Raw genomic sequence first — 20763 nt, 5'->3', positions numbered from 1 at the left:
TGCCCAGCACACTCTGGGAGGAACCAGATTTCAACGCCCTACCACGTCTTCAACAGAAAGCAAAATGGTCTCCCCACTATCCCGCACGTGCGCAATGACATCACCGTCTCCCCTTAAAGGCACAGACAACTATCTAGTATTACCCGGATAGCTGCCTAAGTACACTTTTAACGATACTGAATATCACCCGGTTACATTCTGATAGAGTTGTTCATTAAAATCACTATCAGCATTAGGGGGTCTAAACATACACTCAATGTTATTCCTGTATCCTTTTTGCTTTCAATTCTCACCCAGATATCTTCACTAAGTCCCGATTCATCTCCTATCATAAGCAGCCTCACACATAAATTCTCTCTTATGTTCTACATTCAGAGGCTGATAACTTCTATCTACCTATTATACAATAAAATCATTCTTTTCAGATTTAAGATTGTGTTTATTGTTTTAGAAGTGCTTTTAATACCTTCCTACCATGTGTTTTGAAAATTAGTTTGTTTTTCAAATCAGTTTACCCTCCAATGTAGTGCAATCATCATCTTATTTGTACTTCTGAACCCCCTCTGTCACCTTTGATCATACATTGGAAAGTACTTTGCCAGGCAACCTTTTATATGGGAGGAAAGTCAAAGGAAGAAAATTGAAAGCAATCTAATAGAGTCTCTCCTACAAGATCACAGAAATTGCTAAACAAAACAATATGACTTGCTTTCTGCTATTCTGGCAATCACACAGTTTAAAAAAATACATTTCCTGTAGTTAATGCCTTTCACAACCTCAGTCAACTTTACAGCTAACAAATAACATTGAGCTTTAGTTTCTATTGTGATATAGGAAATAAAACAACCAATTTACTCACAAGTTTTCACAAAAAGCAGTGTGTTACTGACTAGATAATATGATTTTTTTATGCTGACTGTGAATTAAATATTGGTGATCAAGGAAAATTCTACTGTTCTTTTCTAACTGTGACACTATACTTCTAATATTTACATGAGATTGCATGTGCTCCTCAGTTTTACCCTTTGCAACTCTCAATAACAGACTAAGATGTCAGGCTAGATATTCTATTGAAGCCTTTTGGATAGGAGTTTAATGCTCATTCTTCTGGATTAGGAATAAAAATGCTACTAGTTAAGTCACAAATGACAATTTAGCGGTTTGGCAGTCATAGCAAGCAATCTAAATCAAGAGCCATGTATTTTCTGCACAGCATTATATGAATTCTGCAGCATAAAATGATATTTTGTGTAACAGACAAAAAAAAACAGAAATTCTCAAAAGGTCAGGCAATATCTAAGGAAACAGAAATTACAGTTAATTAAGCTTTGGATTCAAAGGTATCATTTGGATTTCACTGTCTCACTTAAGTCATTGTTGTTTCAATGAGAACCTTCACAAAGCATGCTATCAGACTATTTCTGCTCCATCCAGGTTTGAATAGCATAAATAATGAGAAACCATTTACTCTGTTGGGGTAACAATAGAACTACATGTTTCAAACCAGGAGAGCAACCAGGAAGAATTTTTGACCAGAAAGTGCAGAAGAATCTGATTTTTTTCCTCCTAAAGTTTTTTTGAGTGCTGGAATAATTGGAATGTTTAAAAAATGAGATCAATAGTGTTGTTTTATTTAGAAGTTGCAAGGTATATTCAACTGAAGCAGATGAATGGAGATCATGTGCATAAGTCTATATGACATGCAGTTAGATTAAGGGACTGAATTATCTCCATTTGCCCCTTGTTTCTAATTAAAAAGAATGCCTTTGTGTCGGATTTATATTTTTAAAACCAGCAACTCTTGTGGACCAAGTGATAATATACAGGAGTTTGGAAGTTTGGTTGGTCACCAGGCTTGGCAAAATGTTTGCAGACGTTTTGGCTCCAGTCGAGAAGCAATCATCAGTGTGCAGTTGAGGGTGTTGTCTCTGCAGAATGCCAGTTTATATATTCCTCCGGGGGGGAGGCGGGGAGGGGTCGAATAGATATTAATTAAACGTTGTGATCTGGTTGGCTGGTTCAAAACGCCGTGAACAGTTTAGCAGTGGAAGATTCTGATTGGCTAGCTTTGATGGAAGTCCATTGGAAGTATTTGCTTTGCTGTCCTGATCCCGAGATTACTGGCAATTCGTTGATTGTTGACATCGTTGTCCCTCTTTTCTACATAAGGGTTCATATACAGGATCTTTGTCAATGGATCCTTCTGTAGAGAACCACTCTTCAAGAAATTCTCATTCTTTTCTTGATCTTGCTTCAGTCAGGACTCTGACTGCCATCCATTTGAAATGGTGTCCTTCTTTGTCTTTGTGAGCTGATACTAGTGAGAGTAGGTCATGTCTTCTGCTCGCTAGCTGAGGCTTGTGTAGCCTGGTTGATAGTTTTCTTCCTGTTTGACCAATGTAGAGCCTGTCGCGGTCACCACACTGGATTTTGTAGATGGCATTTATTCTATCAGTCACATTTTGTTGTGCTTTGATTTGAAGCTAGCCAATCGGAATCTTCCACTGCTAAACTGTTCACACTGGTTTTAACCAGCTAACCAGATCATGACGTCTAATCAATATCCACTCAGACCCCACAGGAGTATATAAGCTGGCATTCTGAGGAGACAACACCCTCAACCGCGCATTGATCATGGCTTCTCGATTGGAGCCGAAACACCAGCAAACCTTTTGCCAAGCTCGGAAATCAACCAAACTTCCAAATAGCCAACCTGAGCTACCAATATCCCACAATATTTCATACAGGAGTTTATTTATTCAATTGGAGAAGGCTAATGAATGGAATGAGCCAATATTTTCTGTATGGATTTTCAAAAGGTGCTTGTTAAAGTCCTATATAAAAAGCTGGCTGGAATAAAAAAAATGTACAACTTTGGTCAGGGACAAAAAAGACAGAAAATCTTGGTCAAAGGATGTTTTCAGAGTAGAGAACAGTAAAAAAAAATAGTCAGCCAGGGAGACATGAGAAACTGCCACGCTGGAATCTAGATCTCAGACTACCATTTTTGAGGTAACTTAAATATTAATTTTCTCGATCAGAAACTTATGTGTTCATTCTTTCCTTTTTTTCTTCTGATGGTTGCACAACTCCCTAAAGGAATATATCTTTTTCTCATAGCAATGGTTACTTAAGAAGTCACAGAAGAAACCAAACTCTTGGACCTCAAATTAAATCAAATTATATTAAAATATAAATGCTATAACAATATGTTGTAGTGTTATGGATTATTATCTAATTCCTTGTTTTCATATTGTGCAGCACCACGGCCAGTCATCAACCTTTAGCCAAGCCATGGATGTCCTTAATATGCTTTTCACCGGACTCTTCACAGTTGAAATGATTTTGAAGTTAATCGCTTTCAAGCCCAGAGTATGTATTACAAACATAAATAATTCACATGGTTATATACTATCTTTCGTAACTAATCTATTGATTAATCTTTAAACATCATTCAGTTTGCTGTAGGAACTAATTGCACTTCTAAAACACCATTGGACAGATTGTGCACAGATGCATAATTATTAAGCTTCATGCCTTCATAACATCCTGCTGTTTATTGATGATAAGATTGCAATGACCTGATTCAACACCCTGTACCCCAAAGGTTTCCATATTCAGACTTTGTACATTGGCACCATTGGATTAAAATATATGATTTGTTTTTATCATTGATAAATAAATGATAAAATTTCTGCAACTTTATTTCTTCATCCAGTCAAAACTATAGAAAGGTTGTTAGCCCCTAAGCAGCTATTCAGAAGGATTAGCGTACAGCCAAGTGACAGACTTATGCTTCTACAGTTTTGTTTAGAGAAATAAACTTGGTTTTAGTTACCTTCAATTAAACTTCAGCCCCTTAATTTTAACATGGCCAGGAAACAGAACAAGTGATAGCTAAGGTAAATCATCCCAAACTTGAGATTATGAAATCAATCCTGGGCTTCATCTGCATATAATCCATAAATCTGTCATTTGAAACCACTTGAAATTGGTAGCCACCTGATGGGTCACAATGTATTATTAAAGCACAGAAAGCCTCTGCTTAGAACTGGGGAAATCAGAATCAAAATCAGGATTTATTATCAGAGAAGTTTGTTATGAAATTTGTTGTTTTGCAATAGCAGTACAGTGCAAGACATAAAAATAACTATAAATAGCAAACTAAATAGTGCAAAAGGCAAATGATGAGGTAGTGTTCATGGGTTCATGGACCGTTCGGTTATCTGAAGGTGAAGGAGAAGAAGGTCTTCTTAAGACATTGAGTGTGGGTCTTCAAGCATCTGTACCAATTAACCAATTTTCACCGGGATCAATAAAGTATGACTATGACTATGATTATGACTATGACTATGACTATGACTATGTATCACCTCCCCAATGGTGGTATTGCAAAGAGGGTGTGTCCTGGATGGTGAGGGTCTTTAATGATGCATGCCCTCTTCTTGAAGCACCACCTCTCGAAGATGTCCTCAGTGGTCGAGAGGGCTGTGCCTCTGATGGAAGTAGCTGGAGTCCACAGCCCTCTGCAGCCCCTTGAGATCCTGTGCATTGGAGGGTCAATATGAGACCATGAGGTAACCAGTCAGACTACTCACCACTGTACATCTATAGAAATTTGTAAGACTTTGGTGACATATTAAATCTCCTCAAAGTCCCAATGAAGTCGAGCCACTGGTATTCCTTCTTTGTGGCTGCATCAATATATTACGCCCAGAATAAATCCTCTGGGATGTTGACGCCTATGAAACTGTTCATCTTTTCCATGCTGACCTTTCAGTGAGGACTGGTGTGTGTTCTCCTAATTTCCCCTTCCAGAAGTCCATAACCTTGGTCCTGCTGATGTGGAGTACAAGGTTGTTGTTGTGACTCCACTCAGCCTGCCAAAGTACCTCACTCCTGTACTCCTCCTTATCATCATCTGAGATTCTGCCAACAGTGGAGTCATTGGAAAATTAATAGATGACATTTGAGTGGTGCCAAGCCACACACTTATGAGTGTGCTTAGCCACACTGTCATGAGTGTACATTGAGTAGAGCAGTGGGCTAAGAGTGCACTTTTGAAGTGCATTGCATTGATTGTCAGAGAGGAGGAGGTATTTGACTGTGGTCTCCCGAAAATAAAGTTGAGGTTTCAGAGGCAGAGGGAGGTACAGAGGTCAGGTTTTAAAGCTTGTTGATTAGTAGTGAGAGGATAATAGTGTTGTACACCCGAGATGTTGTAGATAAACAGCAGCCTGACATATATTTTGCCGTTGTCTAGGTGTTCAAAAGCTGAGTGGAGAGCCAGGGAGATTTAATTTGCTGTAGACCTGTTAAATTGCAGGGAGGAAGTTTGAGCGATCCCTACAATGGGGACCAGAAAATAAGGATTAAATACTCATTTTGGAAACCAGAAGAGTAGTTCCACAGAGGAAAATAAGATATTTTAAGACTTCTTCCTGCTTGGAGAGTATAGTGGGCTTCCTTGTACAGTTCATCACTTATAATATTTGTTGAACCCATTGCCCTCAACAGACATAAACTTAAGGATGGGCTGTGCTGCTTTCCACTGACATTCTTAAATGCTCAGAAGTTCAGGTTAAATTTTGGGACTACTTGGTAAACAAGTAAACTGATAGCCAAAATATCCCAGGAAAGTTTTCACTGACACACAGATTAAAATCATAGTTCTGACATACAGAGGCAATGGTTAAATATAAATTATTAATAAAAATTTACAGCTGAAAATTGATTAGAGTTTATGGATTTGAAAACTAGTGAGGGGTTGGTTTAAAGCAGATGTGGGAAAACCTAACCGAACAACTTTCACAAAGGGAGCACCATCACTCAGCAGTGGTGTTATTCAGTCACAGTGCCAGCAACCAGTCCTGTCCTCTAGTCCCTCGAGCAGCAGCTTGTCAAATTCCATATACTAATCATTCAATGAAAGTAATATTGTTACATGGCTTTCATTTCCATTTGCTCCCTGAAATTTACCAGTGGAACCAAGGGAAGCAAACTGAGGTAGCAGAATTTGAAACAAGCTTAGGTAAGAATGGCAAAAACTATAGTGCACTCACAGCTGCTTTCGTGCCTGCTGTGGGAAAGGATTTGTTCGCATGATCTTTAGAAACGTTAAATTGTACAATGTGGGATTTACTTATGCATTTTGGAGACTGGCTTTAGAATGAATGCCACTTTTACCTGGATATCTGATGTGAATTAAGGCATTCATAGGCACCTCCAGCAACAGCACCCATCGCAGCCTGACATCACTGAAATACAGCATTACAGCAGGGCACTCCAACAAAGAAGTTCAACTTAAAGGGGCTACTACCCATGAAGCAAATCAGTAGACAGAAGAAAAATGTTCTTGATGTGATTAAATAGCAATGTCTCAGTATATCATATTAGGTAGTGGTTGATGTCTCCAGTGCCCTACAGGGCAATGTTGCCTTTTGGCCTGCTAGCTATAGGTTACCAATGGCTGGTAAAGTAACCTTCATCTTCAATTGTTTTTGCCTTTGGACCGCATAACTAGGAACTCCCCATCAACTGACATACATAGGCATGAGATAATTCACAAATTAGTTGCTTTCCAGAAACAGAAATTACGTTAATCTTTGAAGTCACTCAGCTTTGTGATTCTGGCTGCCTTATGCATGTTGCCATAGAATAGGCATGGATGGCAATCTGAGCAGCCCAGAACAGGGACTTTTCAACCACATTAGTGTGCAGATGGTGCACATTCAAACATAGGTATAGAAGCGAGTATGCCAGGTGGCTGGACGGCTGCCACAATGCTTTCATTTTATGGCAGTCTGAGCTGTGCAGATCTGAAGCAGATTTTAAAAAACGTTGCAGAGCAGCAAAAGAGACATCCTCTCCAATCTTTTATTAGAACCTGACCAATGAAGTCCAACATACAAGTAAAATGAATGCCAAAACATCATGAGAAGGGTGACTGACCAGGTCAAAGGAACGACAAAGCTGCCCGAACAAATATTGAACTGTCCAGCATTAAATAATCTTAACATAAATGCACAGCCATCGAGCTGGAATTGCACTTGCTGGAGAAACAAGGCAAATAAATGATATCCTCCTCAGAAGATATTTAGTGGGATGAAGAAGATGTAAAGAGTGATGATGTAATGCATCCTGGCTACTGATACAGGTGCCTGGATTATGAGGGTTCCCTATTTGCAAGGTTCATAGAAACATAGAAACCTACAGCACAATACAGGCCCTTCAGCCCACAATGCTGTGCCCAACATGTCCTTATCCTAGAAATTACCTTGGGTGACCCATAGCCCTCTGGTTTTCTGAGCTCCATATACTTGTCCAGGAGTCTCTTGAAAGACCCTATCATATCCGCCTCCACCACCGTCACCGGCAGCCCATTCCACGCACTCACCACTCTGTGCGTAATAAAACTTACCCCTCACATCTAGGTTGCAGCACTCATTCTTCCTGGATCCTTGACTCCACTGCTGCTAGAGTTATAAAGCAAATTACCGAAGATGTTATTTCCTGGTCTCCACTAGCTATCGCATACTGTAATTTCAAAAACATCTGCCCTGCCATCCCTGGCCTGTCTTATATCAGAAGGATACATCCTATTTTCACTTGATATTTGGTTAAATTCAACCAAATAAATTATCCACTTTAAATTAACCTAATTTAAGTTATTAATTTATTCGTATGATGACATTTGAGGTTCTGTTATCTTAGATTCTCCCAACCCAAACTTAGAAAACTAAAATGATGTGATATCTATCAGCCAGTCAGTATGTTTCTGACCTTTGCAGACATTTCTACTTAACCCATTAAGTGGTGTTTCATTTTCCCTCTTTGGATAGGTTGGTGTTATTTTTTTAACTTAAGGCTTTATTTACGTGCACAACTCTCACCATTTCTCCCATTTGTCTCGTCGTATTGCTTCAGCCAGGCAGGTTGAATTAAGCCAGTTTCAAGAAGAAAATTAGTTATTCACATCCTTTCCTGAATTCCTAAAATGCTTTCCTAGATAATGAAGTACTTCTGAAGTGTAGCCACGATTTCCAATGTGGGAAATGCATTTTCATATTTGTGCTTACGAGCTCTTCCAGACCACGATGGGATAATGAATTGGTAGTTGTCTGTTAGAGTTGTTGACTATGGGATAGGACAGCTCCCACTTCATCGTTGAAGTGAGTCCACGACATTCTTTGGCCTAGAGAGTTGATCGTGATGTGCTGTAGGATTCTGTGCTAAACAGCTGAAGTGCACTTTTCTCGGAAATCAACGCAATAACCATTTTCCAGTGTCCTAAGGCCCAAATACTGCATTGATCAAAACTCCAAAAGCCAAGCCAATCACAGACTCTGACTGGGTGTAGAAGCCTTCTCTAATTGCCCACCTCTCTAAGTATCCAGTCTTTGTTTAGGTTAGTGTGTTTTCCTTCATGTAGTCAGCTTTGCACAGGAAGTTGTGCAAGAAGTGCACAAGAAGTGATGATTCAGCAATGTCACAATTGTCCCATTTGCAGTGATAGACTCATAAGTAGCAGTCAGTAAGTACCATGTTGTGCAATGGCATTGTACTATGCTCATCATGCTATGCCATAATTCCTGAGTCTTCATGTTCATATGAGAGCAACATAAACCTTGGATTAATACATGGAGGTTGAGCAGAGTCTGCCTGTTACCCTGGAGAGGCAGCATAGATGCACTGGAGTGGGACTTAAGATCTAGAGGTGCGACTGCTACCAGCTGACAAACCAAATTTTTTAGAGATATTGATTAGTATCGTCCAGGCCTCTATAAAGTTAAATTAAGTTTTGCTGATTGGAATTACGGGCATTTAAACTAAAGAATTCTTCAAAGCTTTTGCACTACCAAGGGTAGCAGCCAGGAGTTACTGAATTACTAATGATACTGCATATGCTACTCCATGTGGTATCTAACGGAACAGCATCATCTTGTGCTGGGGAGTCACCTCTCAGATCCAATGTTATTTCCGATCTGGTATAAAATTGGAGGCCCCTTTGATTTCAATAAAGAGTCTTTGCCTGCAGATTCATAAGCAAAGAAGCAGGCTTTTATTTTAATTATTTTACTTCAGTTTAATATATTTAATTATTTGCAAATGGTTTAATTTGTTCCCATTAGCAACTCAAAATATTTAAAGAAGTTATTATTTGATTTATAATAATTTTTAAATAGCTATTATCAGTGGTGATACCTTTGACAGAAGTCAAAGCTCCACTCGCAGATTTACCTTTCATCTGCAAGGACAGAGCTGTTGTGCTGTTTCATCTGAGCCTTAGTCACTGATGAGACCTCGCTAATCTAACCACTTTAGAGGAAATCTGCAAGTCAGGCAGCTTTCGTGGAGTGGAATAAACAGTCTACGTTTTGGGCCAAGACCTTTCATCACAACTGAAAAAAAAGGGGCAGAAGACAGAATCAAATTATTTTATTTTCAGTTATGTATTGCAAAATTCAGCACCGTCATTAACTATAACAAATTGCTTAAACTATTCTGCGTATAGATCCCTACCTTAGCTGGTTGCTGCATATGATTATTCTTGGAATTGTCAGTTTGACTGGAAGGACTTGTTGAATTTGACTGAACAGGATAATGACTCCTCTGACTAATTAGGTCAGCTCTTGTTCTGGGCGTAGTAGCAATGTTAATACCTCCTTACCTTTACTCCCACTGACCACCAAAACATTGTTCTCCTTATTGGTCATGTTTGCTCATTGTTTTCTTGTAACATAGGCCTAGGTTCTAATGTCTTGGATAATCTCATGCAAGATTTATTAGACTACTGTTCCCTTGTATATTCTAATTTGTCTTTCAGTTGCTAAAATGAAGTACAAAACAAATCAATACAAGGTTCTAGTCTAATGGTTTTCAGCAATTGCAAGTTCTACTTTGAAAGAAAAGGAGGTTTTTTTGTTCATTCTTTTGAGGTCAAGAGAATAATTCCACAAATCACCTGCCTCAATGATGCAGGAGCATATGGAAATCAGTCCTCCAGAAACAACCCCTGGTAAGGGGCAGAACAGTAGTGTAGCAGTTAGTGTAACACTGTTATAGCCACAGCGAACCAGGTTCGATTCTGCCACTATCTTTAAAGAATTTGTATTCTTTCCCCTGACGGTGTGAGTTGTTCTGGGTGCTTCAGTTTCCTCCCACGTTCCAAAGGTGTGCAGGTTAGTCGGTTAATTGGTCACATGGTTGCGACTGGGAGACACAGACTCGTTAGGCCAAAAGGCCTGTCACCAGGCTGTATCTCTAAATGAATGCAATTATGCATGGATTGCAGGTGACGATCCTGGGCAGAGGGGCAAGATCTGGCCATTCATAAAATGTTAACCATCAATGATGGCTTGAGAAGAGATGCAAAATACATCTACTGTTTAGTGTGTTGAAAAGAATAATCAACGTATTGTCAAGTTGTACTATTCTCCTACATACCAAACACTCTCAAGATAGTCCCTGAAAATAGTTCCTCCATTTGCTATGACAGTGCAGTTCATTAACGCAACAACTGCAGAGATTAAATCGCATAATTTTGTTAATTTTGATAGCTCATCAGGTTTTCTGACAAAGACCACGGATAAGTGCTTTTTCACAGTATCAAAGCAGAAAGAATTTGCTGTCTAAAACACCTATTAAAATCCATTCACTAAATGTTGGAAATTGACTTAAGTATTAATATTCACTATAAATCTTTGGCTCTATTCTTTAATGTTTTCCTTGGCCGATAAATGTAAATTTTGTGAAGCCCTACCTGTTGAGCAAAAGTCAGACTATTATGAATCAGATTTTTGCAATAAGGAGCAACATATATTATCTTTGTCCTTGTGGAACCTAAAACTCATACATATGGAAAATAAACACACTACTTCATGAGGAAAATACTGTATTTAAGGTTTATATAGTGGAAATAAAGAAAGTAGTGAATCAGACATTTAAAGTTGAGTCTGCTGTACAGTTCCATGTAACATGTTCATTTGTGTTTCCTAAGTCATGTCAAAAACATGAATTTTGGTCTTCATTAGTGACCTTATGAGACACCTGTGCAAAATGTAAGGCAGAAAGCTGATCATGAGAGATCATATGCTTACAACCCAACTTGGAAAATTTCCTTTTGATCAATTTAAGTATAGAAAAAATAGACAAATTCTAGCAGATGTGAATTTACCTGTTATATTATCCTTACATTGTTATACTGTAACAATACTTAAAGACCAGGCAGTTGACTCATTAATGAATCCATTGCAGATCTTTTTCTTATTTCATTGAATCATTAGAAGCTAACATGAATGACATCTGTCCTTGTGTTAACTTTGCAAATTGTCATCTGATGCCTGGGTGTCAGCATCCCACAAATGCTTTCTAAGCAATTGTCACATAAATTTCAATATGGCCCTTTACTTTTCTCCTGTAAAACACCCATCCAAAGGCTGAAAATATAGGGACAGCCATCTGGGTACCATGACAGCTACCTCACATTTCCAGTGGCCCAGGTTGAACCCTGAAACCCAATGCCATTTGGAGTTTGCATAATTTGCAATTGCTTGATGATTAGCCCGGAATCCATAGGGCATTGAGCCTGTTTTCCAGGTGGATGACTCGATGACGATCATTGGGTTTCTTAATTACAATACAATTTCGAGGGCTAAAGCTGATGAAATAGCAAATTGCTGTCCTGTACAAATTGTAGGATACCAGAAAACACCAAAGCATGAGCTATATAACTTACAATTAGTTACATCAGGTGTTGAGCTAACCAGTACTCACAAAAGAAATTGCTTGGGGCTCCTTTTTAGAAAATAAACAAAAGATACTTATTTTGAAGGTTCAGTTTGTATGTTGGAGGTCAGACACTTGTCACAAAGAAACCTCATATGCAAATCGCTATTTTTGTCTACCTCTGTTGCAGAGATCTGGAAATGATATGTATTAATTTTTTCAATAGCCATTACTAGGTAGTATGCAGGACCCAGGGATGGGAAAAACTAACTTGTGTGCAAAGAAGGGTTCTCCGAACAAATAAATGATTATGAGCTTCATCTCCATTCATAAGACTGAAGTAAATGCAGAACAACCTATATGTAGGTAGTTGAGCCAAAATGTTGCATTGAGACCAAGTAACTTTCGACCTGGAAATCAACCATCCATTTAGAGTAGTTTTCTGCTTTCATCCACTCATTTAAAGTGAACAGATTCAGTAAATAAACACAAGCAGAGCTGATATAGATCAGCAACTATAATTTATTTTTAATATTTAAACAATACAATTGTGAGAAGAGTACCCCTTCTTGTTTGAAGACCGTTGTGGATTATATGGTCTGTGGTCTCTCCCGGTTGACTGGGGTTGTACATTGGAGGCTTCGTTTACATTTGTCCATTTCTCTACATTTGTATGAACAATCATTAGAGTAGTCTGTGAGCATTGGACTAATAACAAGGTGTTTGCTTAGTTTTTTTTCTATCTATTTCATTTTAGTTCATTGGGGTTGAGTTCGTGTGACGGAAGGGCAATCATGACTGCTAAAAATCAGTCATGATCAAATGACAGAGCAGACTCGATAGACTGAATGGCCTAACTCTGTTCCTATGTCTTATGGTTTTATGGAAAGGCCTGAGCAGCTTTAATCAATTGTGAAGAGCAGGGAGACAATTGATTTCTTAGTTTGCAGGTATTAGGTAGACCGCTGTTTCACAATGAGTGGATGGAGGGCAATGTATGACCACATGGGCACCTAGAATCTTGTGATGAACTTAGGATTCCAGTAATGCATCACATCTGAATGTTCTCCACTTCACTAAATCAAGTGTGACTTCTTCTGGTGCAGACTGCACATCAGGACTAATTTCTAGCAGATATGTGGGATCATTATCGTCCCTTCAGACTTGTCATCAACCTGGATTAAAGGTCTGATATTGCATTTTTACAATGCCCTCTTGCCACTAAGCACTGCACCTGCTGAATAATAGTTTTGGGTCTATTGGGCTGAATTGGGTTCAGTTCACTCTGGTTTTTCAAACACCACGAAGTTCAGTACTCCTGCCAATGCCCTTTAAAGTAGGTGTACTCAAGCTGCTGATGAAATTGCTCAAACTTATCTTGATGAATAATCCAGCCCTAGCATTACAGATCAACACCTTCACTTCCATCATCCACCTTGAATGCGAACTAAAATAATACAGAGGAATATCACTGGAAATGAAGACACTGAAAGAGGAACAGTCACTATCACCTTGATAATAGGAATGTAAGACCATTACGACACTCAGGGACTTTTAAGTGACAGTTGGGTAGGCACATGAATGAGAGGAAAATGGAAGGATGTGGACATTATGCAGGCAGAAGAGGTTAGTTTAGTTAGCTGTTTAAGTACCAATTTAATTGGTTCTGCACATCATTGTAGGCCGAAGGGCTTGTTCCTATGCTGTACTGTTCTATGTTCTATATTATATCACCTTCTTTAACCTCTTACGGAATGACGTTTCATTGCATGCAAATTTTCAATGACCACTTGAAGGAAGGTCCCCTGGGTCCAGAAACCAGAAAACTCAGGCTGAGGAGTAATAACATCAGTGCTACGGACATCTGCATTGTCTCTAGTGTACTTCAAAGCCAAGTACTAAACCAGAAATAATCACTCACTATCTATTTGACTTCATAAACTGTTGAGCATTTTATTTTAACAGGCTTATTAGGGTATCTTTTGTTCACTTGAAGCATGAGATAATGAAAGTGCGTAGAATAATTTATTGCAGTTTGTTTAAGAAGGTTAGTCTGTGATATAGCAGTGACTGGAGCAAGGCTCAGAAGGGCCATCAGAGAGCGTGGCTAAAGAGGCAGAAGAGGGCAGCTTTTGGCTGTGGCTGAGGAGGAAGGACAGAAATTTGGGGATCGACTAACCCCATTGAAAGCTGAAGGAGATGGTAGGGAGATGTCGCTGCCACTGCTCCGCCACCAGGAGATGTACCAGGGCTAGGAGAGTGAAGCACCATGAATGGTGTTCCCCAGCTGATGACCCTGCAGCTCACTTAAGGGCAGTGCTGGAGGTGTAGCAGGCAGCAACGCCAAGCAGGAAACAATGTCTCATTCAGTTACTCTTCAGTCACTCTAGCCCAGTCGGAGTCACTGAAATGCAAGAATCTAAATTATTTCTGCTGTCTTGCAGGCAACCAGTATATCAGTATTGGAGCTAAATTACAGGTGGGGGAAATACTCACTTACTTCAGCATTGCAAATGTGAAAACTAGCAACCATTAAGCAACAATGCCACTGTAACAGAATTTAATCATCTTCTAATTTATGTATGATTAGTTGACAATTTGTTGATGGAAATCACAGGATGAAGGAGTCTGCCTATAATTACAGCAATTATACTTGAAGAAACATTCACAACAAGAAAGTAAAAACAATAGGATTCATAAATTGGAAAACTCTTCTAGTGGATATATACTGATAAAATTAATTGAGCTGCTATTATTACTGCTATGAAGATGTAGTCTTGCTTCTAGCTAATCAATAGTACTCAAGGAGGTTGCTTCATTTTTCACATGGTCCTTTGGTAAAGGGATAATTTCCTAAGAAACAGATGTTCAACACCATGAACTGATCTCACATCAGTCTTGGAAGACAGGATTACCGTTGGGGAAAAAAAAAATTCCCATTTAGCGTTTTCATTTGGAAAAATACCATCTCTAAATTTTCAATAATACAGTCTTATTTTAGTAAATGATGCATATTTTCACATAATATGCGTGGTTATAATAATTAAATGATACTTAACTGTTCAATTTTCTTTCCACACTGTCTTAACATTAACACAATTATCTCAGAGGAATTTGCTGTTTCCTTGATCACATAAATTAAGATTCACAGTTTTATAGGCTAAGCATTATTTTTGTCTTTGAACTTTGTGAACTCACAAGATGAGCCTGGGCAAGACACCTTTTAGTTCTCCTCCATATCTCTGATCTTCCCTGGGTGTAGGATAGGTAATAAAAGAATGAAATTAGATATGTTCTTCTATTTACTTTGGGAACAGTTTATTGAATCAGTTCATTTGTAGCATTTGACCACATCATTTTCTTTCCTCTTTTGCCTCTTGGTAAGAATTATACAAAATGTTGAAAGAGTTTGCTTCATTTGCTTTCTTAACCCTATGAAATGCAATTTTCTGTACTTGAATTTTAAACGTTTAATCAGCTTGTCTTAATAAAACATTCCATTTATTTATTTAACAAAATAATGTGTGGGTTTTAACCCTGGCTGTACAGATGGCACTAACCTATCTGTCTAGTTGTCTTTGGTTTATTTATATTGAAAGAGGAATTGACTCTTTTTTTCCTTAAAATAAAGGATATCAAAGTTTTTTTTGTCTTCTGAATGTGAAACATTACAATTTTGATCATTATGGTTCTGTAAAAGAGTGGAATGGTCTAACACATGTCGTAAAATTACATCATTTCTTTCCTAGTAAATGATGAGTCTTTGGTTCCCCACCCGACCTCCAAGTGGTTCTCTTCTTACTCCTCTCACGAAGGCACTGATGTTTTCTGAGGACAGCCATCCAATATGCTTCAGACCAGTTTTCTTCTGTGAGCCTTGCCAGTGAAAATTGGCAGCTTATTCATTCATGAAGTCTGACCTGATTTATCCTTATCCTGCTGTGTGCAAACACAAACCTTGCAGCTGATGCTGCTGAATGACAGTCAGGAGCAGAAAGTCTAGCTAATATTTCTCTTTTCACCCTTAGGACAATGGAAGGCTGTTGGCTATGATCAAATACCATCCCTTTAAAAACTTAATGTTACATCAAAATTGAACATTTTAATGAGACAAAAGCTCCCCAAGATGTCTTTCTAAACTGCAGTGAAAGTGTTATATTAGACATCGCCACAGAGTAGGCTAGTAAAATGGTTATATGATGCACATTGTTTTGTAAGCTGCAAATAGCATGGCTTGCATGGAGCTAACCTGACTACAATGGGAAGAGCGTAAATCTTCAGTCCCATTATAAACAGTAAACACAAACTTTGTCACTTGGTATTGCTTAGCCAAACATTCAAGAAAAATTAACTGGATGAAACTTTGAATGCAATTTGCTATGTATATCTAAAAATAATGTAAATGTGGTGCATTCTAACTGGTTCCTAACCGAAATAATGTCGGCTGATAAGAAAAACTGGTCAGCTGTGTTGATACTGGAGAGCAATATGGCATTATAGATTAATGTCATTCCTCTTTTTCAATAGCACAATATCTTACCTTCCCTGCCAATAAAGGATTACAAAGCAGAAAATATCCTCAAATGATTTTCAAACAAATATTACAAAGATGTTCAACTGACAGAATAAAAAATAAGTACGGGCATTGGGAGAAGTTTAAAGCACATGTGCCATATTTTGAGAGTAAGAATTATTTTCTGGCCATGCTGGAAGACATCATTCTTCTCACGAAATCAGAGATGTGGCACTAATACTAAACACCTATAAATATACCTATCCATCGATCATCAAAATTAATTCGAGTTCTCAACAGAAGACTAGAGATTTTGCAATTTTGATACATCTGAACATTTTTCATGAATGTAAGAAGTGCAATCTAAACCAAGATTTATGTTTAGAATGCTTCAACATTCCATATTGAAGAAAATCTTTGCCTTGCAAAGATCTTACCTTTGACAGGTAAATTTAATCTATTTTTTTCTATAATTTGTTTTGGAGCATAGTCCATAGAAATGTGTTATTTGCTAACAATGGTGTGAATTGAGTCCTAGAGTATTCAAGCCCATACCATTTTGTAATAAATCAGTAATGAACAATGTTGATACTCAGGTATCTTGTTTTCTGATCTGTGAGGAGCAACAATATGACCACATGGTACAAGTCTAATAGTGATGCAGGAACAGTAAAGTCTGAGGATGTATGTACAGCAATCATTGAAGATGACTGGACATTTTAAGAAAGCTCTTATAGAGAATGGTAATTAAGATCCTTGGTTTTATCAGTAGAATAAAAGTAATAAAGGATGTGCTAATTTTATAAGCAAGTTTTAGTCTAACCAGTGAAGAAAAAAAGCAGCCTTGATTCTAATGTCTATTTTAACATAACAATATAAATTCCTGAAATACTTTTGAAAAATGTTCCCTCAGATTTTAAGGGCAATTTATTTAAATTTTGTTAAGTGATACTTATTCATTTAAGATCACCCTAGATTTTACTATGATTGTTAAAGTTAATAAAATGAGATAGTTGACAAATAGTTAGAAAAATGTTACCAAATGGTTTCATACTGCTGCCAGTGCAGTTCTTGGCCTTGAATAAATTTACTTCTCATTAATGTTCTATAAATATTTTCCTCTCTGGCTGTGCTGTGCCTGAGAATGCTGTTTTTAACATTACCCACGCCCTGGTCCCCAAACTATTTGTGTTTTAGCTATTCATGATTAAATTTAATAACTTCTCAATGGATTGGATAGAAATCATACATACAAGTGATACTTATGAGATTGGCATACTCATAAATTTTTGATTCAAAACAATCTGTAAGTACCCTCACTAAAACTATAATATTTTATGTTGTTAAATGATACCAAATTTTCTTAATAGTGTGAAACATACTTTATACTAACTATTGTGAATAACCTAATGCTGTATTTTATTTTCAAATCAGGACACAAAAGACTAACAGTTAAAAGCTAACAACATAGTTTAAAATACACCAACTATATTTCCAGAAGAGCTACAAATTAACTATTACAATCAAATCATTAATTAAAGAAGACTTTAAAATAGCATGTGTTGCTGTAAAGTTTATCCCGTAACACTGCCATCAGTTACTGTGAAATTTTTTCCAGTGTCAGTAATCCGGCATGAATCAGACGCATGACAGACTCTTCTGAAAAGAAAATTAATGGAAAAGTTCAACCTCTCCTTAAAGTAGACTGGGTAAAGGTCTGGGCCAAATTGCTTACCGTTTTGGTGGTGTAAGATCCAAAGAAACCAAAAAAGTGGAGAAAATAAAATCGTTTTAATCAAAGAAAGCTCTTCATCAATCATAAAATTGTAAATATGTCATAATATAAAGAATTGATTTGGACCAGGATAGATATACAAATGGTGTGAAACTGTGTTGTTGAGCTGACTTGAGGTTATCGAATGTGAAGATATTTGCCATATAAAGTCTTGTATAAGACGAACTTCTAACCTGCCTTTCACCCCCCCACCCCCAATCCCCACCTGCATCATGTAGGGTTACTTTAGTGATCCCTGGAATGTTTTTGACTTCCTCATCGTAATTGGCAGCATTATAGACGTCATTCTGAGTGAGATCAATGTGAGTATATATGATACCCTTCCAGATCGCTCCTATGTGTTTTTCATTGTTTCTTAACCAATTTCACCTTGTCAGATATTTAAGTCTACAAGTTTCAAGACACAGGTACTCTCATGGAACTGGCAAGTCATCAGAGTTAGGAAGTCATCGCAGGTCAAATTGGAGCAGACTCATTTGTGAAAACTTATAAATTTTGTACTATAAGGAAATGGTTTAACGTGGCCCAACTGGCCCATTCTGAAGTCCTGGATATATAGGTAACAAAGGGTTGAGGGACATCTCTTCACAGATGATCTTTTCCGTAAGAGCAAATGCTGTACACATGTAACCTCTTTCTCTTATTTTCTCTTCTCTTCCCTTTTTTTTATTTTTTATTCTTCCCTCCTCTTTTTTTTCCATTTTCTTTCTCTTTTTCACATGCAGCACTATTTTTGTGATGCATGGAACACATTTGACGCCTTAATTGTTGTGGGTAGCGTTGTTGATATAGCAATCACAGAGGTGAACGTAAGTAACCATCTCAATCAACATGCCTGCTCCACTCCTATTTGTTTTATTTTTGATTCTGATTTTACGTTTGTAATGTCATTCTCCTTCCTGTCCCCCAAACCTGGCATGACTTAAACTGTATAGCAGGTTCAGAGTGCAGCATCGTGTCTACAGTGACTTTGATTTTAAATTATTCTGACTTCCAGATCAAAAGCTGCCATAAATGAAAACCAAAGATTACCTAATCTGACTAGTGTGGCAAAAGGTCTTTTTATAATCATAACTCTTTTGATAAGATAGCTTTAAATAAAATAGGTATCCAAAAGAGTGGAAGGAAAGGAATTTAGAAGCATTTAAAATACAGAGAACTTCCTGAACAACTGACGTTTTTGTAAAAAGATGCTAAGCGAAAGAAAGGCACCTTACACAGGAAGAGCAGAAAATTAGTTTCAGGTGACAGTTACCTATCTTCCGTAGGCTTTGTGGATCTCTGGGAACAAGTTATCCATTCTTAATTTGTAGAAGATGTAAATTATTTCTAGGTATGGAAAAAAACACAAAGGAGAACATGTAATCAAAATGCTTCTTTCTCCAAAACAAACTAAAATCATGCTCTGTTACTAAAATATGAAGTAATTTTCTTTCATCTTCTAAGTTCCTATGATACTTGCTCTCTGTAATATAGTCAAACAAATTCTAATCCCTTCTGAAAAGTGGTATTGGATAACTTTCTTTATCTGATAGAAACTCATCACACTATTATTGTAGATCCTGCCTAACTTTACCTCATACCTATAGTAGGTGCTTAAGCTCCAATTACTTGTTAATGTACTCCTCAGAAAGCAATGTTAGAAATTAAAATTACAAATAATTAAACCACCTGATTGATACTAAAGGAATTTCTGATTAACTTCCATTACAACTGAAACTTAAGTGTAATTAAAGTTAGAAAGCTGTGTCATAAGATTGTGTGCATTTGAATACCTGTTATACAGTTAACAACTGAACTATGCGTTACCTCTCTATCACAAAGCATGATTTGGATTTTCTTAATGTGAGTAACTATGATACACTTATCTGTCAGAAGTCTTTGGCCAAGATATCAATGCTTCTACAGTAATGTCTATGAAACCAGAACTCTGCAATAGTGTGCAACTGCTTCCAGCAGAAGTCCATTATTTCTTGAACAGACAATATAAATCTGATTATTTAGAGGAAAAAAATTGCTTCATAATTGGTTGAAGAGATTTAAAACAAGTTAAAATTATACAGTAACCTACTTCAATAAATTTTCACTTCAGCTCAAGTTTCGCTTCAGCACTTGCTGAAGCACCCGTATTAATAGCCTCACAGTCTGTCATTTTGTCCGGAATTAAATAGAAAGTGAAGTATAATTGTCAACAATTACAGATATCTTTATCTGCAAGCTTGATATTACGGTTTTGATGGAGATTATACCTCTTTAGTTCACATCGTTGTAATATGGTGGACTATTTTGGCTCAATTTAAATTGTGTGCACTGTTGGATTTGGAGAGATTTGGAGTGATTGGCTGAGGTGCAGTGGAAGTGACAATTAGAATTGGAATCTAATTTCCAACCTTTGCATTTAACCTTATTATGTATAGTGAGTGTTACAACCAAATAGGAAATGAGTTGTCACATTTAATGTGTTAGTTAATTTGAGAGATGTTATCATGGATTTACAAGTTTAGCCAGAGATACAAGTTTCTGGACTTCTGATAAAGACCGAATGAGGACACTGGGCCTGTAGAAGGAAGTTTTGATAAACAAATCTGTCAGTAAGTGCTGCTGGCTCACTGCGACTTTCTTAACTGCTATCGTGACAGGCTTTGTTCATAAAAGCCATTGCTAGAACTGATTTGATCAACATTGTAGTTAGCCTGCAAGGTTTTGAGATTTCTGTGGCACTTTTGAG

General features: G+C 37.5%; 1 protein-coding gene across 2 annotated transcripts in view; it reads left to right on the top strand.

The window, feature by feature from the left end:
- Positions 1-20763, top strand: part of cacna1c (calcium channel, voltage-dependent, L type, alpha 1C subunit) — a 669326-nt gene that overhangs the window by 523894 nt on the left and 124669 nt on the right. For both annotated transcript variants that reach the window (XM_063058026.1, XM_063058027.1), the window contains 3 exons: positions 3262-3372; positions 18254-18337; positions 18761-18844. In XM_063058026.1, coding sequence (XP_062914096.1) covers positions 3262-3372; positions 18254-18337; positions 18761-18844 — 279 coding nt within the window. The remainder of the gene's footprint in view (positions 1-3261; positions 3373-18253; positions 18338-18760; positions 18845-20763) is intronic.

Source organism: Mobula hypostoma, chromosome 9, assembly GCF_963921235.1.
Source record: "Mobula hypostoma chromosome 9, sMobHyp1.1, whole genome shotgun sequence".
Taxonomy (NCBI): Eukaryota; Metazoa; Chordata; class Chondrichthyes; order Myliobatiformes; family Myliobatidae; genus Mobula; species Mobula hypostoma.
This window is presented reverse-complemented; position numbering and strand designations above follow the sequence as displayed.